This window comes from Canis aureus, chromosome 20 (assembly GCF_053574225.1).
Source record: "Canis aureus isolate CA01 chromosome 20, VMU_Caureus_v.1.0, whole genome shotgun sequence".
Taxonomy (NCBI): Eukaryota; Metazoa; Chordata; class Mammalia; order Carnivora; family Canidae; genus Canis; species Canis aureus.
The window spans coordinates 51,855,982-51,882,426 of record NC_135630.1 but is presented as its reverse complement, the minus strand read 5'-3'; the positions used below and the strand labels follow the sequence as shown (position 1 = coordinate 51,882,426).

Genomic DNA, 26,445 nt, shown 5'->3' with positions numbered 1-26,445 from the left:
TTTTTTGAGAGATGTCCCACATACAAATTTTTATGTGAAAACCTCACAATGTTAAAATGTCAGCTCAATTAACAAGAAAGAAGGTGAAAGCACTATGTGAGCCAAGCAAAACAGGTCTTTAGGTTGAATTAAGCATGCAAGACGCCAATCTAGAGATCTCTGAGAGCCCCCTTGATCTTTGTTTCAAAGGTACTTTTCCTTCCTCATGGGAACCTAATCCCTCTCCATAAAGGCACATCGCTTCTGAGTTGGTAAAACAGATGCTTCAGGAAAAGAATGTCTGGCTATCGGAACAAGAGTTGAGACTGTGGAATTCATTTTTATGTGCGTTTCATTTCTTATGGGATGTTACATGAGTCCCCTGAAAAAGAAATACAAATTCTAACAAAGTTTAGAATCTTCAAATTAAGTTTAATTGGTAGGAATGTAAAACAAATGGTAAGTAGTACGATGACTAGTCAAATCTAAGTTGATTTAAATTTTCTGTAATATTGTGAACTGTTAAATAGCATCATTTCTCACTTGTAAGTTCCTGGTGTGATTCTTTTTTAAAAGATTTAGAAGTGCACTGCTTCACTTAAATACAAAGTAGCTTCTCATCAAGTTTTCAGAACTATTTAACAAAACCCACAAAAGTTAAATCATAGATAACCCAGAATAAACAGAATATTTATAACTTGGTGACAAGAGAACGCCATTTCCATAGATAATCACAGTTATTTTTTAGTGTTGTATAAAAGGCAGCAAGATGTTTGTTAATTTATAATAATGTAAGAGTCTAAAATTGAAATTAAACCCAAATGAGAAAATCTGAATAAGAAAATTCATATTTAGCTATATAACAGAATGTTTTTACACTGTCAGTGAAATGTGGTAGGGACTACATTTCCAAATTTATAACTAACAATTGTCATCTTCTGACTTGCCTCAGTATGCTCTCACTCTTGAATAGGCCAATCAATGAAATAACTTTAAGATTACAAACCGAAATGCCAGGCAGGCATTCAGGGCCGAGCAGGTAACAAATTAATGAAGATACAACTCCAACCACAGGCTTTCAAGTTCAAAATTTTTAAAACATCATCCTAGCCAAATGAAATAAACTGCCTGTGGGCAAAAGCCGGGTCAGCTGCTGCTTATAATCCCTGCACTAGATTCATTATCCTTACTATAGAGTGTAAGCAGTTTATATGAAGTCAATATTGTCCTCAAACAGGTCCTTGAAGTATAGGCGAAAGGAAGCTATGAGAGATGCAGGGACATGCCCGTGACTTTGGAAAGTGTGGATCTTCCAAGACTGGCTTAAGCTAAGCAGGAGATGAGGAACTTAGATTTGGAAAGGACAGCATGAGTGGAGAAAAACTCAGATTCACAGTCAAGAAGTGCAAGACCATTCTCTTAGATGTATCCAGAATTTAATCCAGGCTTCCTTGACCATTTTCATGGCATGACAGCGATGCACACACATGAGAAATACAGAAAGGTGAGATTTCAGTAGAGCCTGTTTTGTCAATGAGCAAGTAATCAGAGAGATCTAAGAATCACCTTGCCTTAGGGGGAGCTAACTCTTTAATTAGTGACCTGATTATCTCATTTTGCTGCCTACCTGGATGTTACTGTATTTGTCCCTCGTTTGTCTATTTGAAGACATTACACTTTAAAGGGTTTTTTTCTTTTTCTTTTCTTTTTTTTTTTTAACTTTTCCTGAATGAAGTAAGACTAAAAACAATTCATATTTAAACTGATCCTATGTTCTCCAATCCTTGTTTCGTGTTACTGTTATCAGCCTTTGTTTTAGTAAAGTACATCGTGGCATCATTTCTGGCAATGTGTATTAAGAGTTATGATGGAATGCTCCTCTTAGACAGGAACAGCACAAATGACGGACTGCTTAGGTAGGTTTATAAATTAGATCATGCCTTCCACGAATAACCCCACAAAATTCCACAAATCATGACTACTTGAAGGACAATGTTCAGCAAGAGCCCAACAGCATAGATCACAAATGTTTTCTAAAAGTCAAGAACTCGGTGAACATTTTGAAAGCGCTATAGAAGCCTAAATTGGGTCTGTGTTCAATTTTCCTTTTTAAAATTTTTTTAGAGATTTTATTTATTTATTTGAGAAAGAGAGACAGACATAGCGACAGAGACAGCGTGAGTGGGGAAGAGAGGGAGAAGCAGGGTTCCCACTGAGCTGGGAGCCTGACATGGGACTCGATCCCAGGACCCCAGGATCATGACCTAAGCCAAAGGCAGGTGCTTAACTATGACCTATGTGTTCAGTTTTCATATTGAACTCTTGAATGGTCATAGATGTCAAGGAAGCATACTAACATTTTAATTCCTATTCATAAAAATTTTTATTTTGACTCCAATAAAAAGTGTATCATTAAAGTTCATTAGGACATGGAAAGGAGAATAAGAACAAAGAATGATTAAAAGAGGTACTATCAATTTAACCAGAAAAGAATACTTGCACCTTGACTTGTTTCCAAGGAAAGTAATTTGATAACTTTTGTATGTCAAAGGAGATAAGACACAGTAAATTGGTCGAAGTATGCAAAATAGAGTGTAAAGTAGGTTAGAATCAGGTGGGAGTCCCACAAGCTCAAAATTTAAAAAAAAAGAGCTATCATTTGAGGTTTACATTCCACAGGAATACATCTACTGGAAGTGACAGTAAAGGTCTCTATGTCACAGACTCAGTTTTAAACACTGTATACAATCTTTGTGACAAGATGTAAGGTACATGATGCTAATAATCTTGTTGAGAGTGAGAAGGTGTTGCGAAGACCAAGTGGGGGAGCAAGTGGGCTGGGCCTCGGCTATCCAGGATAAGGACTCTACGTCACTTGAACGTAACCTCCAAGAGGACTGAGACTTTCTGTTTTGTACACACAGCCATGAAGAGCAGTCTCTGACACGTACTAGGTACCAATACATATCTATCGGATGAATAATAGAAGGGACTCATGAATGAATGAATGAAAGTTGTAGACCTGCTTGCCTGCTTTCCACTTTGGGGACTTTTAAAGGCAGGGTTGGGATGATGACAATGTAGTGAGCAGGAAATTATTAATTCAGGAACCTTAGGACACACCATTCGAGGAACATCCCTAGGATTTTTCTTATACAAGATAGAGGACATCCTTATACAGGATAGGGGGGAGAGCGGGGAGAAAGTGACCATTATAATATTCCCTTAAATATTGGGCTTTATTCCCTAAGATGTGTTGTAGATGAGAATTATAAGGATATCACATTAATAATCTGTGCAAAAGTAAAAGTCAGTTCATTAGTGTTTTCAAGACAAAGAAATAAAATGTCTTCTTTCTTTCTTTTTCTTTTTCATTTTTTTTAAAACGATGATATTAAAAGCAAAGAGGTTAAGGATAGCACATCCAGGAATGTAAACTTCTTTCCTGTCTATTTGATCATGTGTTATTGGCATTAACACTGTCAATAATTCATGGTAAAAGAGGAAGTTGCCATGAAAGGTTACCCATTGTCAGGCTATGATCAATAGGTAAGACCACAGTGGGTGATGTATTATCAAGTATCAGCCAATTCACTTTATCATGGATTTTAAAAACGGTAGTAGTTGCACTCAGTTTGTCTAACCTGAGCTAAGCTTATTTGTTCATTATCTTTTCCCCGCTGATTATAGGCTACGCCTTGAATACATTTTATTTAAGTACAGAATATCATTCTTGAATTAAATAATTCCTGCAATCTGGCTGTGGGCCTCCAGAATTTGCCCCCATGTTTCGATGATGGTGTTTGTATTTGAGCAAACAAAACTGTCACTTTGTTTTCCTGTCTTCCTATATTGGGCCACTCTGTGCTACATGATATGATCTGAGACAATTCAATGCAAGGAGACACATGTCCCTTCTCATTGGAAATACAAAACTACAGCTTCCCTTTACCCTGTGGGAAAGAAAGCAAGTCAGGTGACTGAAAGTCACGGAGGAAAGTTAGTGTCATCACTATTCCTCTTCTTCACAGAAATAATATGAGATCATGAGGCAAGAATAGCACTGGTTTCTCCATGAAAGACTAGAAAGAAAACAGTACTTAGGTTGTTTATGCTTTTGTATCGTGGAAGGGCATTTGCATACAAACAAGACTACCATTTGTGAACACTTTCAAACACATTCTTAATCTAATATCACCTTGGAATCTTGGGGGAAATGTCCAGTTTTTGAAATCACCTCCTGAGAGATAAATAAAAAATGAAACACTAGTAGCCATTTGGCTTCTTGTTTGATTTAGGAAGCAAAATCACCCGATTTATTTCCTTTTGGTTTTCAGAGTCAGACCTCTCAAACATATTGATTCTTAGACACTTGAATTTGGTTTTGTTTCTTTTTATGTTTTTTTTTTTTTTTATTTCACTCAAATGCTAGTATATAAAATAACTCAAACATAATTGGGGTGAGAAGCTCAGCCAGTGTAATTCTTGTTATCAAAGGCTTTTGCATGTGGAAAATGTACCACATCATGCTAACTACAGTGGCCACCAGAAACAACATGCTGGTGCTTCTCTAGGAAAAAAAAATGTGGAATATAATAATAATAATAATAGGAAGAGGAAAAGCAGTAAAATAACTCTGACCTTTCTGGGTTTTTTTTTTCTACCTTTCCTTAGAGATTCTATTCTTGTTTTGAGGGTACATGATTTCTCTTTCACTTTTGCACATCCTCAAACTGCTTTGACAAATGACAACCACACACCCTGTTACAAGTCAAACCCCAATCTCTTCCCCCAATAAACCTATTGCCAGTGCATTGGAAGTGATTGGGAGTCATAAAAATCCAGCACCTCAAAGGAGAAGAATAAGAGATTGTGTGTAAAGAAGAAGCATCATTTCTAGGAGACAGCGCCACATCACTGTACATTTGCTAATTACTTGCAACACGCATTAATGTAAAAAATAATGCATTTTCCTTATATGGTATTGTTTGGAGATGGTTCTGCTTATCAGTTTTTAATATGCTCTTTGAAAACTGACACATACTTTACCCACATCTCTTTAGGAACACAGGGATTCAAAGGCTGGATAAAATACTTTCATGCCTCTCAACACAAACCTGAGAGGGTAATTAAACAGATGGTAACAATAAACCGAATCTGAACACATCAGGGACTGGAGTCCCTTATTAGAAGCCTTATATACTGAAGGGAGGAGGGACAAGCAACTCTGGGGGAAGTGTAGTAGCAGCCAACACCTTTATGTCTTCCCTGACCTCAGAAGCAAAGCTAATCAACCGTTTAGGGATGGGTGTCCTACCACCTGAGAGGGCAAGCAAGGCGTCTTCTGCAGGCCCTGAGGAGCAGGAGTGTAAAGGACTCTCAAGGAATGCAAAGGCCCTCAGGACTGCCTTCAAAGATGTCGGTTTTAGATACACCAAGTCATTACTGTAAACCCACCACACACACCCCCCCAACATCTCCACACACGCACACACACCTATACAGAGACAGACACCTCAAAACCTTGCAAGCTGGACGACTTATGCTTGAAACACAAGGCTGTTCTCTCCTACATGAGGCCGAAAACGAGACATTATAGACTTCTGTGATGACACAGGTAATCTGAATATTTCCAACCTCATTCTTGGCAACAAAATGTTCTCTTATTTATATTCCATCCTCGAAACGTACTGGAACTCTACTTATTTCTCATATCTTCAAAGTGTCAGTGTGTCCTGAGTTAAATTTCCAGAAGAGGGGCATTGAAGCGATTTGATATTTCAGCTTGTGAATGTGTGCATGCGGTTATTTTTCCTAGAATATAAAAATAAGCTTAAGTATATACATATTTTATACATCTCTCTCTCTCTGTCTACATCTATATCTCTATAGAGATTTAGAGATGTGTGTATATATACTATAAATGTACACATGTATAATAGATGTATATGTGTGTGAGCTTAAATATATAAATATTTAATGCATCTCTGTCTCTATAACTACATCCATATCTATACAGAGACGTGTATACATATATGTATGTACATATATATACTATATGTGTATATGTGTGTAGTAGATGTATGTGTGTGTGTGTGTGTGTGTATGTGAACCCCCCAGAGAAAGTAGCCACTATGTGCAAGAATGGATCCTGTTGCTGTGGAGGTTTACAATGTTATTGTGCCATCACCACGCATGCAAAGATGCTATTTTGCCATTACATAAGGCATTTACAACCTAGGGATAATCAAATCAGTGTTTGTTCTTCTTCTGTTTCTCAACCTGCTTCAGTTCTCTGCTGCACTTGGCAAGTTCGTTGGGTGCCATTTATAAGAAACATTCAGCCTCGGTACAACAATGATTTAGCTTAACCAAGCGCTCGCGAGCAAAGGACAATGCTCAACATATGGTGTTTTCGATTAACCAAGGTTATAACGATGATCTATTAAAGGATATTTTTGCGAACCAAGGCAAAGATTAAAGTGGGGGAATGTACACGGTGCAGACACTGCACATCAAATGACAGACATCCTTTTCTGGCTCGCAGGTTACCCCTTCGTGAGGGCACATCACCGTGGGACACTGTCTGATGTCAGTCTTGAGATTCTGATACTTACTAAGCATAAAAAGTCTGCTCTCGTCTTCCCATTCAAAGCTACCTAGGATGGCACGTATCAGCCTAGGAGGTGGCCGGAAAAAAAAAAAAACAAAAAAAACCCTCCTAATAATATTGACTGTGGTTCCGAAGTCATTTTAAGCGTGAAGAGGATAATATGAATTAAATAAGAGGTGCTGCAAATAATTTAGTGGCAAAGCATGGTCGCTGCTGCCACACAGAGTATTAGGTAACCTTTTTTTTTTTTTTTTTTTTTAATTAGAATGTACTTTTAGATTACTGATTATGAACATCAGGGGACTCGAGATTTTGATTCATCAGTAATTCTCCTTCATGTCTGAGCTAAGATATAAAAAAAAAAGAGAGACCTCTGGCTCCGGGTGGGTGTTTCAGAGGCCTTGGGCCCAGCGCCCACCTGGAATCCCTAGACCCGCTCTGCCCCCTTGTGCCGCTGCGGTGAACTCTGCAGAGAGCAGCTCGCCCTCCTCTTTGTACGGGAACCGCAGCAAAACCCCACTGTCACTTCTCACTTTTCTGGCAAGTTCAAGGTCAGTGTCTCGCTATTTTCAGCTCGTCTCTTCTTGATCCGTGCAGAGAAATGACAAGGTAACGTGACTCGGGGTCAGCTGTATTACAGGAACCGTTACATAAACGGGGAAAGTGAAAATCAATCCTAGCTGACAGGGACTCCGGGTGATCGGCGCCCACCCCATGGCCCTGTCGGCTGCCTGCTCCGAGCGCGTGGGACTCGGGCCGGATTCCTTCAGTGAGACCGTATTCGGGGGCTTTGAGCAGCCTCCCTGCGCATGCACTGCAGCTGCATCCTGTAGACCACGTCAGCCCTCCGGGTCTCTGAAGGGCGCCGATGATCCCTGGACACGCCCCACGAGTCCTACCTATCACCCCGAGGTCCATCCGGGGCCTGAGGCTGCAGGGACTGCGGTTGGCGAGAGCCTCGCACCTCCTGCACACGTGCACACGTGCATACCTGCGCATCGGCACACCTGCACAGCTGCACACGTGCACACCTGGACATCTGTACAGCTGCACACGTGCATACCTGCACAGTTGCACACGTGCACAGCTGCACACCTGCACAACTGCACACCTGCACATGTGCATACCTGCACACGTGCACAGCTGCACACGTGCATACCTGCACACCTGCACATGTGTATACCTGCACAGCTGCACACCTGCACATGTGCATACCTGCACATCTGCATACCTGCATAGTGCACACCTGCATTCCTGCACACCTGCACACCTGCACACCTGCACACACACGTGCACGCCTTTCCCCACGTCGTGCTCAGCCCTGCCCCGCTCCCTTCCTTGGCAGCAGATCCCCCGCCTCAGGCGCGTCTCCCTGAGACACCAGGTTTCTTGCTCCTTTTTTCGAGGCCCAGCCCCGCTTCGCCTTCGCCTCGCTGCACTTTCTGCTCGGACGTTTCCCCTGGTCCGAGCCGGAGCCCCGGAGCCCCGGAGCCCCGGAGCCGGAGACGCAGGGTTAGGGAGCCGGTGGAGGTTAGGGCCCTTGCTGCGGCCCGATCCCGGCCACGCAGCGCTCCCTGGAAGCGGCGAGGCCCCGCAGCACTCCACTGGAGTACGGTTTACCGTGGTATTAGTTGTCAGTAAATTCAAAGACGGGACTCCTAAAGCTATAAAATGGATTAGAAGCAATTTAAAAAAGAATTAACAAACTAGAGGAAGAGTATACTGTCAACAAACAAATGCTCCATCATAGGACTGTAATTTGGAATTTTAATTACCCCTCTGCTTCTGTAACAAAACAATGTCTGAACTGGCAGCGATTTGAATCTCTCACAGGTCATTGAGCATTCTAGTTAATTACTCTATGAATAGCCTGTTTTTCTCCCCTCTGGAAACACGTTTCTAATGGCAGTCAAGGTCTGACAAATGTGTCATCTACATAATTAGCTAGGAAGCAACACAAAACATTAAACATGCTTTGTGCCGACAACTATCAAAACATTTCATTTGTTGTCAATTATTCATTACTTTGTAGGTTCTGAAGGGGTTGTTATTATGGAAATAAGTCCAGATGCTAACAAGGTTAGAGTTTTGGATTCAAATTAGTAATCAGAGGACTAACTTTTAAAAAAATGTATCTCATGTACATTCAGCGCCACGTTCAATCAGTAGGAGATTAGAAACAAATTTGGCCATGCCCAAGCTAAAATGAGAACGTCGCAGCCACCGACGTGAATTCGAGAGCCTCTGCTCATTCTTGGAAGCACAGACTCTCCCCTGTTGCTGGAAACTTTCTGCGCCTTTGGCAAGTCCAGCCTGTGCTTGGTGACCGAGAGTTAAGCAGTTCACTGCAGGAGATGACTTGGGAAAGAAAGAATGACAAGGAAAGAAATCCCTGGGGGCTTTCCATTCCCCACCCCACCCCCCAACAGGGCAGCTTATGTAAAAGTCGAAATTCTAGCTAATAAACTTCCACGTCTGCTGTGCAGCACACTAGTTACCTTAGGTAACCCTGGGATTTCACGAGTATTGTCTTCTATGTCTGAAACCCGATTTCTTTTATTACTGCTTCAATATTGTATATAAAGCCAAGTATTGTCTCGAAAGCAGCACTCCTAATGTATATAGAGGATATAAAGAGATTTCTCAACAAAATTGACCTCTCAGTGGCAAAGAAAATTGCAGTGGAAGACACATTATTGCGTAGTCATATCTGAGGCTTGGATCTATGGAGAGTCTCACTCCACTGTCCTCTAGCTTTCCCTTATAAACCAAAATGGCTTACAAATGTCATCCACAATAGTCCAATAAAGATTAGGAACAAAACACTGTCCTTACATTGATGAGATAAGAAAGATTTAACTGCAGAATGCAGTGTACAAGAACAGTTCATAAGGCTCGTTCTCGAATGAGAAAAATAGAATTCAAATTATATTTGTGTGTGGCTAGAATTTAATTGAGATGATCAGTTTATTTTCTACATAATGTTTGATCAGATGCCTGTACTACAGAGCTAGATAAAAAGAAAAGGGGGAAAAAAAAAAAACAACCCAACATTCTATCAGGAGAAATCAAGAAGACCCGTTATCTACAGAGTGTGCAAAATATGTCAGGAAATAATTCTACCCAGAGCGCTGAGGATGCTCAGTTAATAAAAAAAGATCAGCCACTCGCTAAGAGAAAATAATTGTCTGTATCTATATTTTTCAAAGCAAAAAGGCAGCCACATCTTACACTAAATAGGACACATTAAAATAAGCTTTAATAATCTTTATGCAGAAGGAAACTAATCCATTTTCAGATCATACGATCCACAGCAATAAAAGGAAATCATCAAACTAAAAACAATTTTAGAAATGGCTGCAGACTCTCATTTAATTAACATGCAACAGATCATATATTTATGAGGAAGTCAAAATATTTAGGAAGCCTATAATCCTGTAAGCCTTAATGTGGTATAAAAACAACAAATAAATGCAAAGTGTTACTGTTATACATGCCTGCTTGATCAATGGTTTTCACATATTGATCTATAAATGGAGTTGACAGTCTGTGTTGGCTGCACATTTTCCAAGCAGCGCTATTTTTGCAGAAAACCAATACGGGCAATTACCTTTGTTTGAGATGCCAAGTCTTATCAATTCAATGTGATTTAGTGTCATTTTAATTAAATATCAGGATCCACTTCAGGACAATTTATACAAACAAAGCCTCAAACCCAACTATAAGCTTGATTTGAAGTAAACACGGACAAGTCCTACAGTCTCATAATATTGCTCAAAAACTCTGCTAAACAGAAGGCTTATATTTTTAGTAGCAATTTTTATGTCTGCCTTTTTGGCTAGCCACAACTTTGGCAAGTATCCTATAATCACAGAAGTAAGAAACAAAAGAAAGTTGTTTCCTCTTTTTTCTTTATGATATATTAAAAAAGAAAAAAAAAAAAAAACGAACATGCACAGCCTGTTAATGGCAGCCCCAGAAGTCTTGTCCGTTCGCATTTAGGAATGGCTCGACCCAAGTCCTTATCCTGACAGTAGTAAAAAAGATGTTTCCCTGTCCACGAGGGCCATGAATAAAGTATTGCACTTCTGTGGAGTTTGCAAGATGGAAATGGTGAATATTCATACATGTGGCTGCTGAAGACACCAGCATTAAATGTCGAAACCGCTCCTGTCTGCAAATCCGATGTCTGCAATTTTCCTGATTTGGGCTATTTAAACTCTTCATTAATATCTATTCTAAACTGTCTAGTAGGCCGGAGCTTCCCTCTTATAAATAACATCAAAGCCACATTAAACCTTTTGCAGTAGCTATTTGCTGGATTGCGCATTAGCCTTTCGGCCCTTGGAGAGGCCCACTTCACTTGCCCCCCATTCACGCTCACTAGGCCGTCTGCTTCTGTGTTTAGCACATTCGGGCAAAGAAGCAGTCCACCTTCAAGAGGTCTCACTCTGGTGCTCGGGATGAGCCAGCAAATCACTGAGACCAAAGAGCCTTCCGTCCCCACCAAGCGGGGGTCTCCAGATCTCTCTCACAGAGATGCAATGTCCTGCGAACCACGTCCTCCAGGGTCCAAACTTCCCACCTCTCCAACACCTGCCAGGTAGCGAAGTGGCCTTTTTAAATTTGGAAAGGACGTTGATCTTACTAACTACATAATGATGATTATTTGGTGTTTAAAGAAAGTGAGGCACACCGCCAGTGACATACTGATGGAGGATTAATACCTGTTTTACAGAAATGCCTCCCTGCCCCATTTCGGGAATGAAAGCTTCAATATGATAAGCAAATTCACCTGTGTTTGCCTAGCACAGGGCCGAATAAATGTCTATATTGGTATTTCAAGCTGCTCCTCTCTTTAGGATCCCAAGGATATGGGCTCTTCTGACATCCAGGAGGATTTCACACGGTGTTCCGAGTTCACAGAGTCCTACTTACTAAACGTATTTGTAATTGAACACGATAATAAAGAGGATTTTATGAATTAATGACAAAATTATACAATTGATTTGACCCTGGAACCTCTGATCGTTTTCTGTAATAAGTTAAATCGTTGTGAATGTAATATCAGATTCTTGTGTTATAAAGACTCCAATAAGTCCGTATTAGATTTGCATAATCGTTAGGCTGGGGAACACGTAGCGTGTATGTGCCGTGTATATTAAATACGATGCATAACATATAGATATATACGTCTCTAAGTAGTCCTAACTTTTTCGCTGTAGAGATTAGATGCGAGTGTCTCTGTTACGACAAACCATGCTGCACGGGACACGTGCGCACATTTTTAGAATACATCTCCTCCCACTTCTCCCAAGCTCAAGATCTACCCCCCTTGACCTCACCCCAACCTCCAACTTCTGAAAAATCAAGTTCTTAGTTTAGCTTGAGCAGATATCTTTAACAGGCTTGTTTGAATAAATATGCCAAAATACTTTACATTCTGTCAGTATCTAGTCAGAAAATTGTGCATGGAGAAAAGAGATGAAAAGAACCGAGACAGAAAGAAAATTAGTGCCATGGCAAGCTTTCAATACAGTATCTCTGAGCCAAGTTTTCTCGGTGAAATGACATATCCTCACTAAAATACCCCTTTTATATAATTATGCACTGAGCACACATAACCAAAAGTAACTTTTATTTTTGTTCCTTATCGAGGAATACATATTGCCCAGGCTAAGAATGCGGAAACAAAAGCTTGGGATAATTATAGCTAATTTAACTTTGGAAAACTCTTCTCTAGCAGTCCAGCATATAACCCCCCAAACTAAAGTTATGTAACAAGGTAATATCAACAATGAGAAACTGCATGATAAAATCCTGCCCAAAAGTGAAAAATGCTAATTTTGTCTCATTTAGCAGCTGGATACAGAAATGCTCATTAGTTTTAAGAGGGTTAATCCTTTTAACTTTTGCATATTGATATGCCAATTATGCCTAATTGTACAAGAGGCATCAGTCAAGGTAATAGTGCATAAACACATGAAAGTTATTAAGTACATCCCAACATGTAATAAAGTAGGTGTTAATTGGTAGCTGAGTTCTGCGGGCTATTGAGGTGGATAATTCATTGAGAGATGGATCACTTGTAATTTCTCTCCATAATTCCTTTTGCAGTCTCATGCTGTGATGTTTTCATGCTTGTCAAAAACAACTGCGGCATAGTGCCTTTTGTTAAACACAGCCAATAAAATATGTTAGGCATCATTAAATATACTTAACTTTTAAACTTTTTCAAAGGTACAGTTCTTACTGATAATACATTATAGAGATTCCAGTAATTTACTCTAACCACTGTCTCAAGTTCATAGTTGAGGAGCATTTTAGCTGGTTTAAAAGCAAAGGCAGGCTGGCAGCGTTGTGCCTCCCAGCAGACAATACTTTTAAGCGAGGGAGTAAAGAAAGAACAGCACAGCTCTGGGGACCTTATCTCAAGAGGTAGCTCCCAAGCCCGCAGTATAATCCCTGGCTTCCTCTCCTGCTCAATTTGCCTATGATACCTGGAGAAAGAGTGATTAAAGCCACGCATCCCTCAGACTCTTGAGATGCTGGTGGCTTCATTTCGCACTTGAAATTCCAGGGAAAACAGAGAATAGATATAATCGGTAACGTGCTACTCAGCAAGTTTATCTCATTTAATAACTCAGTTAGGGAGCTGAATATTTCATAGGCCCCTACGATATTAACAGAACACTCAATTAATAGCTCACACGTTTCTGCAGGGTGACTGGGACGCACAGCCTGTCCCTAGCTAACCTATTTCCCGCTCTTGCTCTCACTGTGACAAACAAAATAGATCTGGTGTCCAAAAGACTGGCTAACATTGCATAAATAATTTTGCAACATCCTATGGCCTCAGCTGCAAGTTACCACCATTATGGAAGAAAATTAACCAGAGGAGACTCATCGCAATCAGTGTGTTTAGTGGCTCAGGATGCGTGCAGGGGCAGGGACACAATTGGCAGTAGAGTTCATCTCTAACTATTTTATTTCAGATCTTCCTAATGACACATTATCGAGACAGAATGGCTTCCTCTCCAAACCTTCCATCGCCGCACCATTTAAGCTCATTCCAAATCAGATCGTAATTCCAATATTATATATTGTCGGGAGATTTTAAGAAAGAGATTTTCACTTTTTTTTTTTTTTGAAGATTTTTTTTTTCCCCTTCAGTTCATTCTTAGCTAATTTTAGCCTCTGGCTTTTCAAAGTGATGTACTGTATTTGGAAGTACAAACACCACATGCTAGCATAACCTCATTATTTTTATAACACTGAAGCATGATAGTGGAGGCCCTTAAAATGAGTCAAAGGTGCTCTTCAGTCTAGCTCCAAATCCACTTTATCACTCTGGATTAAGCCCAGCTCTTCTCTGGCAATTGGGGATATTATTATGACTATAAGTAGGCAAGATAAAATGCATTACAAAAAAAAAACAGTTTTCTCGTGCACATTAGGAAAACAAATAAAACAAAGCTGATTTGGTTTTTCTTTTTTAACAAAAGTCTGTGTCAGGGAACATTGGGGTTTTGAGGTATTTGACTTACGGGTTCAATGACCTTCCCAACGTCGGTGAGGATCATGGATTTACTTTGGCTCAGCCTGTCGTGGTGGCTGTTGGCATTTTTGATTCTCATTTGCACAGCTCCGGTGCCTTGACGGGTGGAATTCAGTGTTTCCACAGAAGTATCAGAATTTGTAGATTTCTGCATATTATAGCGTTATCCTGGTAGGATATAAAAGCATTATGTTACTCTAAATATATCTTTTCCAAGAAAAACTTCGTGGGGTGCAGGTTACTTACTAAGGTACAAAAATGAAACGATCCCTGAATAGTGGAGAAGGTAACAAATTAATTGCTTGTAACAACGAAAACAGTTGTTTTTGTCACCTGGGGCCCCTGTGTGTTGATAGTGCTATACCCGCCAGAGGACTTCAAAGTTCATAGGCAGCACACCCACACTTGTGTCATTCCTAATGCCATTCAGGAATTCCTAATGGCAATAGTTTGGTCTTCCTTGTGTAGAAATGATGTTGCCAACTAAGCATCTTTAGGGTATATGCTGTTTTCATTCACAGTGTCGCTGATCTTTTACCTACCCCATCCCACCCCAGTTCTGCATGCTACCACCTGCAGCGTTTTTTGGTGACCAAAAACCTAAGTGGATAAGGTCATATTTAAGTGAGTAGAACTGGCTTTAGAGCAAACTGAGCTGGTCCCATTGGCTATCAAATACGTTGGCCTGGCCTTCTTTGCGTGGTGCTCAGTCCTAGTCCCTACCCCCATTCATAATACCCACGGAGGGAAACGAAAGGTCCTTTGTCCGCTGTCGTCTGCCAACAGGACTGGATTCAGTAGCTTAGTTGGACATAGTGTTTATAAAGAATATGAAGAAGCCATTTATTTATTTATATTTACCTTAATGGGAGAAGTCTGATTTAGGCAGGAAAATTCAGGACAGGCACATGTTAAAGGAGCGGCAGTAAGGAAATGATAATTCGGAAAAGCAAGTGAAGAGAACTAAGCTGTGGCAGCATTCGCAGGTGGACTAGGAAGGCTTTGGTTGCTTCCCCAAATCATAGTCCCTCTCCACAAGCCCCTCCAATGAGCATATCATCTCATTTAAAAGAGAACATTTGCAATGCAAAGATAGCTTCTAAGCTTCTGGACACAGACCCCCTTCTAGCCTGATTGCCTCCCTGTCTCACCTGTGGACATTCCATAGCTAGCCTGGGCACATGTGCCCAATATCAGAAAAAACTGTCATCAGTTACAGAAGCCAAGATAATATTATAAAGAATACAATATAAAAGAAAGAATATAAAAGAAGGATTATATTTTAGGGAGCGAACTGTATTGGTATCCCTCCATCTGTTGGACAATGGGGTTAGCTAGCATCAAGGCAATGTTCAAGCTAAGTGAAAGCTAAAATAGAAGAGAATGAAAACATTTTAATAGGAGGCAGAGTGCTACCTCATAATTGATACCAGTGAGGCAATTGAGTGATGACTTAGAAAAGAAGTTGATATTTGTTGAGCATTTACTATGTGCCAAGCAATGCACTTAGTGATTTAATTCTTGCAAAATACCCATAAGATAGACATTAAACTCATACTTTTCTAGAAGTGAAAAATAAAGATCAGAGAGACTAATAATATTCTGTCAGGAATAATGGACAGAAAAAGTGGAGGGCATGTATTTTGTTCCCCAAAAAAAGACCCATACAGGTGAATAGACACATTCTAGTTAATCTATAGTGTGAAATATAACTCAACAGTAAAAAGAATGGACTATTGATGCGTGCAGCCATATGGATGAATTGCAAATGGCTGAGTGAAAGAAGCCAGGATATTTTTTAAAAAGTACCTATGGAGTACTTATGATTTCATTTATATACTATTTTAGAAAATCCAAACTAACACCTAATTACAGAAAGCTGATTGGTGATTGACTAATGATGAAGGAAGGGAAAAAATGGATTATGGTGACTACAAGGAAGGTTTTGGAGGTGATGGATATGTTTGTTGGCTTGATTGTGGTAATGGTTTAACAATTGCATGCTTATATTAAAAATGATCAAATTGTATAAGTACCTGCACTATTGTATTTCAGTTATACTTCATAAAGATATTTACAGGAAAATTGTTTTAAAAATAAATTTGTTAACTAAATTAATTAAACTGACTTAAGTTTCTTAATTCTTTATCTTGTTCATATTTTCATTTTTATATTTCTACATCAGTGATATATTATGAAAACTCATCTAGTTGAGAATAAAAGAGCTGTTTCAATAAGATTTGAAATAAAGGGATGCCTGAGTGGCTCAGTGGTTGAGCGTCTGCCTTCGGCTCAGGGCGTGATCCTGGAATCCCGGGATTGAGTTCTGCATCAGACTCCTTGTGGGAGGCCTGCTTCTCTGCCTGTATCTCTGTCTCTCTCTCTCTGTTTCTCTCATGAATAAATTAATAAAATCTTTTAAAAAAAGATCTGAAATAAAAATTTGAAGTAATAAAAAATGAAAATCTCATCTCCACTATTCCATGGGAATAAATAACGGCTGTTTTGATCAGAAAGATTTTAAAATGTATCAAATTGCTCACTAATATAGACATAGGAAATCTTATCTCTACATCTAACTTGAATAAGATATAGAGTATTGTATAGATGACTATTAAAAAAAAGTAAATGCATTTTCTATATATTCCAATATAGGAATAATAAATTTTGGGTTTATTCTGTGTATTATTTATTATTACAGCTATTAATTTTTCATAGCCAATCATAAAGTATTACACAATAACAAAGCAAATCTGTGAATCTTTGATATTTATGAAGATGCTACTAATAAAACCAGAGTTTTTCTAGAATAAATTATACTAAAATTTGTATGGAACCATGAAAGACCCTGAATAGCCAAACCAATCTTGAGAAAGAAAAACAAAGCTGAAGGTATTACAATTCCAGATTTCAAAATGTACTACAAAGCTGTAGTAATCAAAACAGTATGATACTGGCACAAAAATAGATACATAAATCAATAGAACAGGGTAGAGAGCCTAGAAATAAGCCCTCTTTTGTATGGTCAACAAATCTATGAAAAAGGAGGCAAGAATATACAATGTGGAAAGGATAGTTTCTTAAATTAATAATGCTGGAAAAAAAAAGATGCTGGGAAAACTGGACAGCTCCATGTAAAAGAATAAAACTGGCCTGCTTTCTTTCTTTCTTTCTTTCTTTCTTTCTTTCTTTCTTTCTTTCTTTCTTTCTTTCTTTTTTTTTTTTTTTTTTTCTGGCCTGCTTTCTAACACCATATACAAAAATAAACTGAAAATGGATTAAAGTCCTAAATGTGAGACCTGAAGCCATAAAAATCCTAAAAGAGTATACAGGCAGCAATTTCTCCGACACTGACTGTAGCAGCATTTTAATAGATTGTCTCTTCAGGCAGGGGAAACAAAAGCAAAATAAACTATTGAGGCTACATCAAAATAAAAAGCCTTTGCATAGCGAAAGAAACCATCAGCAAAACAAGAAGGCAACCTACTGAATGGGAGAAGATATTTGCCAATGACATGTTTGATAAAGGGTTAGTATCCAAAATGTATAAAGAACAACTCAACACCAAAAAAAAAAACCAAAAAAACAAAAACAAAAAACAAACAACAAAACGCCAAACAATCTAATTTTAAAATGGGCACAGGATCTGAATAAACATTTTTCAAAAAAAAGTCATAAAGATGGCCAATAAACACATGAAAAGAAACTCGACATCACCAATCATCTGGGAAATACAAATCCAAGCCATAATGAGACCATAACCTCACACCTGTCAGAATGGCTAAAGTCAAAGCACAAGAGGTAGTAAATGTTGGTGAGCAAATAGAGAAAAAGGAACCCTTGGGCACTGTTGGTGGGAACATACACTGGTAGAGCCACTGTGAAAACAGCATGGGATTTGTTCAAATAATTAAAAATAGAAACCATATGATCCAGTAATTGTACTACTGGGTATTTATCCAAAGAAAGCAAAAACACTAATTTGCAAAGATATATACACCCTTATGTTTACTGAAGTGTTATTGATAATTGCCAAGATATGGAAGCAAATTGTGTCTATTGATCTGTGAATAGATAAGGAAGTTGTAGTATAAATACGCAATGGAATATTATGCAGCCAAAAAGGCTGAGATCGTGACACTTGCGACAACATGGATAGGCCTAGAGGGTATTATGCTAAGTGGAAGAAGTCAAACTGAGACAAATACTGTATGGTTTTACTCACACATAGAGTCTAAAAAACAAAACACGAACGGATAAACAACAACAAAAAGCAGAATCAGACCTATAAATACAGACAACAAACTGATGGGTGCCAGAGGGAATGAGGGTGGGGAGATGGGCCAAATAGGTGAAGGAGAATAGAAGATACGGCCTTCCAATTATGGAATGAATAAGTCACAGGAATAAAAGACACAGGGAAGGAATATGGCCAATGATATTGTGATAGAGTCGTTTCATGACAGACGGTAGGTATATTTGTGGTGGTCATAGTATAATATATTACCTTGACAAATCACTGTGTCGTACACCTGAAACTAATGTAACATTTTGTGCCAACTATACTCAAATTTTTTAAAACAGTTAAAAATTAAAGCATGAGATTTTTCAGGGCATGTTTTAGTGAATAAAGTTAGGATAAATGAAGGAATGAAAATTGAAGGATTATCACTGTAATAATGGCCTTGGATTCATGGTAATTAGACTGGTTGCATAAAAAGGGGCCATGATGACCTGTAGTGACAGCAACGTCTGTACTGATCACCTTTGTGGTCTCGTACAAGTCTACAGACCTCTGTTTCATCATTGGAGAAAAAAAATTGTTAGTGAGGGGACAGGGTCAGCCAAGAGGATTGCTATGATCTGTAGGGTGCTTTTTACTTCTGATACTGATGCACTCAAAGTCTGGGAGCTCAAAAAGTATTACTGCAGATTTACAAAGCTCAATCATTTTAGGCAGATAACCAACAAGGTAAATGCTTTGGTATCACTTGATTCCCAAAGAATTTGGGTAGGCCTTGAGGGGAATCTATGATTAAACATAGGAATGCTTTAGAAAAATCTGCGTTCTCTTCTCTGTACATTTAAGCCTTGATCTTTCATGTTACTCATTAGATTCAAACTCAAAAGCTGGTAGTGTTTGTCATGTTGGTGAGGGAAATCACTTAGGCTAAAGCCATTATCTTCTGATCAAGAGCATGAAGCCATTGTATTTACATAGCCTTCCCATGTGCCATTTTTAGGACATGTTTCTTCCTCAGAGTCTGCACAAATTTCAATGTCAAACCAACATTTGCATTCTTGTAATGATTTTACAGTCAACTCGTTATTTGCCTAGTGATGAGTTACTGTCAAAAAGGCTGCATTACCTAAAAGGTCTCTCATCTGGCTTCCCCATCTATTTTCTTGGGGACAAGCTGCAGAAAAGACCTTCAGAATCTTTCTTCTTTCAGATGAAAAAAGGCTGTTAGGCTTTTATTGTTAGGCTGACTTCTCCTCTACTGTGGTATTAAGGTGATTTCTTTCTTCTCACACTTTCTCTTCTCTAGCCATTACTTCCCATCCCATCTGACCCCCCCCTTCACGTTTTGTTGATACCCCAAGGCACTCTAGTTTTTCTCTTCATTCAGTTTCCCTGGTATTTTGTGTTCTGCAACGGCATTCACTCCATATTATTTCACAATTGTTCTTGTATTTGTAATATTTGACAGCTTCTAACCTCACAGAGCACTATATTGCTCTGAGAAGAATACTGAATATGACACAAACACTCCTCTTAAAGATTTCCAGCAGCAGAAAATAAATGATCCATTTAACATTTATGGAGAGTCTCCTAAGTGGTGTGCACTGTGTCAGAGGCTGGAGAGTCTCTTTTTTTATTTATCATTATTTTTAATATCATAATAATATCATATCATAATATCATAATATAAATAATATTATAATATATATAATAATATCAACATAATATCAAGTGCCTTACAGGTTGGTGAGGGTGATAGAGAAACAAATCAACAAGTAAAGGAGAATAGAGTTGTGTCCAGATGGGGAAAGGAGCAGTGGGATCAAACCACTGGGGGATGGAGAGAGAGAAAGTCTGCAAAAGAAGATCAGTAGATACTAGGTTAGGCATTTCAGACAAAGGGCTTGGCAATGCAAAAATATGCAAATAACTGTAAGATTATAATGTGGATATGGAAATGTGCCATGAAGGGAAAATGTAGTACCAAGAAAGTTCAAGGGAAAGAGAAAAGATGGCTTTTGTGAAGAAAACCGCATTTAGCCCCAGTGTGGGTGTAGCTGTCATCTCGCTAGCCTCCCTCGTGGGGCTGAAGGATGGCCTGAGAACCCCTTCCTTCTAACCCAGCCAGTGCTAAGGGGCTGGTGTTCTAGATGCTCTGAGGGAGCCATGAAGGACAAGAGGTTTCCTTGGCGTAATACACAGATGTGCTATAGAGATGAATTGAGTACAAGATGCAGGTGGGCAGGAACCCCCGCCCCTGCCAACCGACCCAGGGATGTGTAAGAGGAAGGAGAGAGGCTAGAGGAGGAAGGAAATCTGATGGGCTGAAATGACAGCTGTACTAAGGGCTGTGCAACTTTGAACTGTTGCACTTGAGGGCTCAGAGATGATTTCCTTCCATCCGTCCTGTCAGGAGCCTCCTACATAGTGGATAAGGCTGTTCTAGGCCAAATTTTTCAAGTTCTATTTGGATTCCACTCACAGCCCTTTATCTTTACCCTCTTTCAACTTCTCCTTTTCTCCTTGCCTACATCCTGATGCTCTTTTGTTCCTCTGCCAGACACCTTGGGATCCTTCCCATATTTTGGCTGCCAAAGCCTCCCGCTGCAGCACCTCCTAAGGTCCCATCTCATCTACAGAGTCAGCATTTCTGAAATTCCACCGTCCATTCGTCCTTACCTATCTCCTCTAAACATCCATCCTCTCAGTGAATCACTAGCATGCAGATGAGGGGGAAATACTTAAACTAATTCACATAATGGCATAAATGATTGGTCCGACTTCCCCTTAACTCTCAGGGAAGGATGTACCTGAATCTCAGACTGGAAACCCTTCTGACTACATGGGAGAAATGCCTTCCAGCAGAAGATCCATGGTCAGTCTACTCCATGCAAAGGATCTTAAGTGAATTTAGGGGGAAGCAGCACTGGAGACAGGACATTAGCATCGCATTCTAGTAAAGAGCACCCTCTCCAGTTGTGTGATGTGATGGCCCCACCACAGTGGTCTTATTTCTGAGTGTTTATGGACAATCTCCTGGGGGAACAAACTCCATCGTGAAGCTTGCCCAAGCTAGAGTCAAACCCTCACACCCCTGGGTCCAGCATGACTTGGCTCCCAGCATCAGAGTATGAATGTGCTTCCAGGAACACGTGCATCGATTTCATGATGTACCAGTCAGAAAGGCAATGAAGACCTGCAATTTGTGAGTCTTTCCGTGTTATTATTCCAGGAACATTCGCAGGCGTTTGAAGCCATTCTGTTGTTCCACCCCTGTTTTCTTCTCATTGACCCTCAACTTTCTATATTTCAGAGCAGATTGTAAAATCAATAATATTTGTCTATGCTTACTGATATTCAACTTAGTGACATCAAACATTTCGTTAACTATAAGTTATATTAAGTTTCATGTGATCTAGATGCTGTTTCAGTATTCCCCTTGTTCTTCTATAACATATCATCTACTCATTATGATGATCATAATCATCATTATTATCAAAATTTATTATAGAAAACACTGTTGTCTTATACATTTACATTCTTACAGGAGGCACACGGAGCCGTGGTGAATGACTAATGAAAACATTGAAGAATTAGTTCATTTTGCATGTGTCTAAAATATCCATTGATTTCACAAAACCCTCCAAATAAATATCCCTGCGTTAGAAATTGAAGTGTAAATGACTTAGGACTGACTTCACAATTTCTCTAGACTTCCTGATTTTATATGTGCCAAACAAAGAGCAAGAAGAGCTTGTGCTATTGCACTAGTTCCACTTTCAATACTGCTTTAAAAACAGGAAACTGTGATGAGAATGCACTTTGTAAGAGCCACACAAATTGGCCCTGCAAAACAGACTGAGTTCAACGGTGCTCTGGGCCCGATTCTCCTACTCACACTGCAAACACCCAGATTAGGAGTGAATGGGATGATTCGTCTAATCATAAATTTCATAGCTGCTCTGTCAATTCTTTGTTGCACTCTGTTAATTACACCAAGGCTCAGCAGCTTGCCCTTTTGAGTTAGAAAGTGTATTTTTGACATCTCTCTCCCATCAGCAGCATTAAAAATAAAAGTGCATTGAGAATTATTTGGGTTAGGAGAAACGGAATAGGCACTATGATACCACCTCCATGCTGCAGAGCAGAGAAAATAGAAGCTCAGGTGTCCCAGGCATCTTCCCATCGTGCTACTGCCTGTTCAGAGTAGTTCCAGGGCAGAACCCATGTCTTGCATCCCCAAACATCCTTGCCTTAGTCATAGACCTCCCCCCGCCCCCCGCCAAGTCAGCTGGAAGCCACGTATGGAAAAATAAGGTAACAAGAATTCCAAGGGAAGTCAGAGACCTGGGAGAAGAGATGATCATTGTGCAGCCATATCAGGTATGCATCGTGTACCTCGTTCAGTTTAAGTGTTTATAAATCTTCCTGTGCTTCCTCACAAAACAATAGAGACTTGACAAGTGTTTATTGACTAGATCAATGGGAAACAAATATAGAAACTAGTTAACGCCAGTGTGCATAACCTAGCAGAGCGTTACCAATTGGAAAATGTCTTTGATCAAGTCTATTGCTTATCTTAAAAAAAAAAATGTATAACTCACTCTGGCCAGTGTTTCTTTTCTTTCCCTTAAGATTTTTTAATTTATTTGACAGACAGAGGGAGCCCAAGCAGCAGGAGCAGCAGGCAGAGGGAGAGGGAGAAGCAGGCTCCCCACGGAGCAGGGAGCTTCATGCCGGGCTTGGTCCCAGGACCCCGGGATCATGACCTGAGCTGAAGGAAGATGCTTAATGGATGCAGCCACCTGGGGGGCCCCTGGCCAGTGTTTCTAAAGGTCCAATGAACTATGATTATTGCCTGATAATTTGGGGCGGAAAGAAAATGCAATACTTTTCATGTCTTCTGAGGCCAATACTTGGAGAGTAATCTGAGTTGTTAAAAATATGAAGAATACCTTTTTTTTCATATAAGAATAAGCTTTTTTTTTTCTTTCTTGTAAATTAAATGACTACACCTAATGACCATCTTAGAATTTAGAAGGGTTATTTGTTTTGACAATAGAGGAAGACTCCCTTGACTTTCAAATGTCTCTAGTGCTTGATACTATTTTCCAAATAGGACCTTCTTGCCCTACATGGATCACCACTGAAGATGGTGTGAGGAGAACTGTCGCAGAGGCAAGCAGGGCCTGCACCCCAGGGGATCCCCATTCCACAGGTGTTAGCCTCCATTCTTGCTATGTGGCAAGTGAGCTGTCTGGTCACCCCAACTACCCAAAGCTGCAAGTCCTCTAAACCCACAGGAACCCCCTGTGGCCATATGACTCCATTCCTTTCCCAGAACGTGTGGGAAGTGCTGGTTCTCCAGGTCTGCTAAGTAGAGCTCAAGGAAACTCCACAGACAAATATTACTTGTGTGAGAAATTCATTTCTGTGCCCTGGAAAGATCTTCTGTTGATCTGTGGTAGAGCACGGGCTGTTTGTTCCCCTCTGGAGATGACTTGTGGCCACGGTGGCTCCAGTAATGTGTGGCACAAACCTTCCTGCTACACTTTGCTGACAGGTCAGTAATTAACTCACATTGCAATTGTTTGTCGTCTCCACCACAGCAGCCATTTGCTAAAATAACATTTTAATTTCAGTTTCCTTCCAGTTCACTTTCCTTTTCTTTTTTCCCTGTGGCTTCTACATCTCTATTAAGTCTAATTTCCCCAGACCACTTCCATAAGCGGAGAGAGTGCAATAAAACTCGGTTTCAAAAATGTCAAATATAATGAGAAAAGAACATCACAGTAAAGGAATTTGACCATAGCCACCCCATTGGGTAACATTGTCTCTGACTGGGCAGGTGTTATATATAGGAAATGTGATAATAAGGCTTTGCATTTATTTAACTTAACTTAATCATGGAATCAGGGTGATATCCTCCATTTACTGGCAAAGTCTGGCAAGTCAGCTGCATGGATAGATTGTAATACAGTTATTGTCATTACTCGTGGGCATTCTAAATGGTGAAAATGACAAGTAAAATATATTTTTTAAGCAGAATCAGTCCCAGACAAAATTGTGTGACAGGCAACCTTGATCTTTTCTTAGATCATTGTATCTTCTTGCCATCTCTCATCCCCTGGGCACCTTAGACTCTTAGTCTCCATCTTATTGGGAGCAAAGCAACTGGTATATATTTCAAGGATTTATTGAGCCTTTACCTTGAAAAATAGACTTAACTAGTTCCTGCAGTTTCTAAAAAGTGATTGAGAACCGGGGGGCAGGCATAAGCATGCTTGCCTACCACGGAGTCTGGTAAGAGTGCAATGGAGGATGGGACTGAAGACGATTTTAAGGTGAAGGTGACATTTGACCTTGATGTTGTATAAATTAAGATCCAAAAGTCAGAGAAGGGATGTCAGGGGCAGTACAGGCTGAGATCACAAGATTCAAGGAAAAAACAGAAGTGAACATCCAAACAAATGATGGAACATGGGAGGTGGGAAAACTAGTCAGCTAGGGCTGGATGAAGAGAATCTTGCCATTTCTCGTAAGGAATGTGAGTTTCTCTAATAGATCCCGGGAAACTTTGATGATTTGTTTAAGGCATGATCCCCCACCCCAAAGGATTTGGTGAGAAGACTCCCAGAGAAATGGATCCCCGGCCATGGAGGAACAGTAGCATTCTCACGGGAGAGAGAATTATTAACCTCAAATCAGAATAAATATCACAGCCTCTATTTGTAAACACTGATCTTATGACAAGGGAACCTGAGAAGTGAATCTGGAAGAAAAAGAAAACCACTCTAGAATGTCAGAATCCTCATTTTGAACCTCCAGGTGCATGTTTAATGCTTCTGGTTACCAGTTAAATGAAAAAGAACAGTGAAGACTTCACAGGAAGGACAAAATGAAGCATTTAAGAAAGAGATTTTGAAGGGAACAATGATATCTGACTAAGGGCATAGAAGAAAAATAAAGTGAAGATTAGTAGAACCGCTTCTGAATTTCCCTCCGGTGATCAGGTAAGTAGCACAAAATTGAAAAGCAAATAGGAACAAAACGCCTGTGCTATCGTAATTATGTTTAGGCAGCATAAGAAATTTTATGAAACGGCAATCTCCTTAGATACACAGGAGAACCATAAGGGGCATAAGTAATGCAATCCTCCCTCTGTTTCCTCTGTCAGTTTTGACCTAATCTAGCAAGAAATGCTGAGCCATTTTCCGCCTCTTGCATACAAGTATCAATTAAGGGAAAACAGGGTGACTATCATAGGGCACTGGATGATGAAATGTCACTTAAGGAGAAAACATTGGCTGTAGAACAAGTTGCTTAGCAGCCACAGTATTAGGGAACATTGACACAACAAGCAGTCTCAGACAGTCTCTGGGACAGGTTGGGTTCTCTGATCTCTGTTGGAAGAGCACCAAGTGCAAAAAAGTACATCTCAACCTGCGATTGCTTGTTCCCTGGGATTTCATGTTCCATGGCACTTCCTTCCTAAAGGATGGGACTCAGTTGCTAAGCCCTTTCATCAAGCTGATTAAATCTAATCACACATTGATTGCAGAACACCAAGATCCCTCTCTCCTTATCTTGGCCAGTCCAGGTTAAAATATGGGGAAGCTGCATATTGCATAATTAGTGTTTGACAGTAATTAACAGGAGGCAGTAATTGACAGTAGTCAAATATGGCTGACATTTGTTTTATTTAGCAAATTTGTTATTGTATCCGATTAGTCTTTCCCTAATGCTCATGTCTTCAAAGTCTGAGTTGATTGGATTGGATTTCAGTGCCAAAGGGACATGTCTGAAAATGGGACAGTAATGTCATAGTCCATCGTTGTGACAGTGACAACACTATTAAAATATTTCCGTATATTTCCTTTAATGCATTTAAAAATTAGCTTCTCACTCAATTATGTATGCATAAAAGGCATTTTAAATAGTTTGTGTGTCTGTGTGTGTGTGTGCCCATGTTTGTGTATAAAGCACAATGGATTGTCACAAACTAAACACACTCGTGTAACCACAACTAAACCAAGAAACTTGACAGTTTCA

At 39.7% G+C, this 26,445-nt stretch overlaps 1 protein-coding gene across 2 annotated transcripts in view; it reads right to left on the bottom strand.

Annotated features, from left to right (window-relative positions):
- The window catches only part of ARHGAP15 (Rho GTPase activating protein 15), a 608,201-nt gene that overhangs the window by 564,778 nt on the left and 16,978 nt on the right, over positions 1 to 26,445 (bottom strand). For both annotated transcript variants that reach the window (XM_077861593.1, XM_077861594.1), the window contains one exon: positions 14,140 to 14,318. In XM_077861593.1, coding sequence (XP_077717719.1) covers positions 14,140 to 14,304 — 165 coding nt within the window. In that variant the 5' untranslated portion in view covers positions 14,305 to 14,318. The remainder of the gene's footprint in view (positions 1 to 14,139; positions 14,319 to 26,445) is intronic.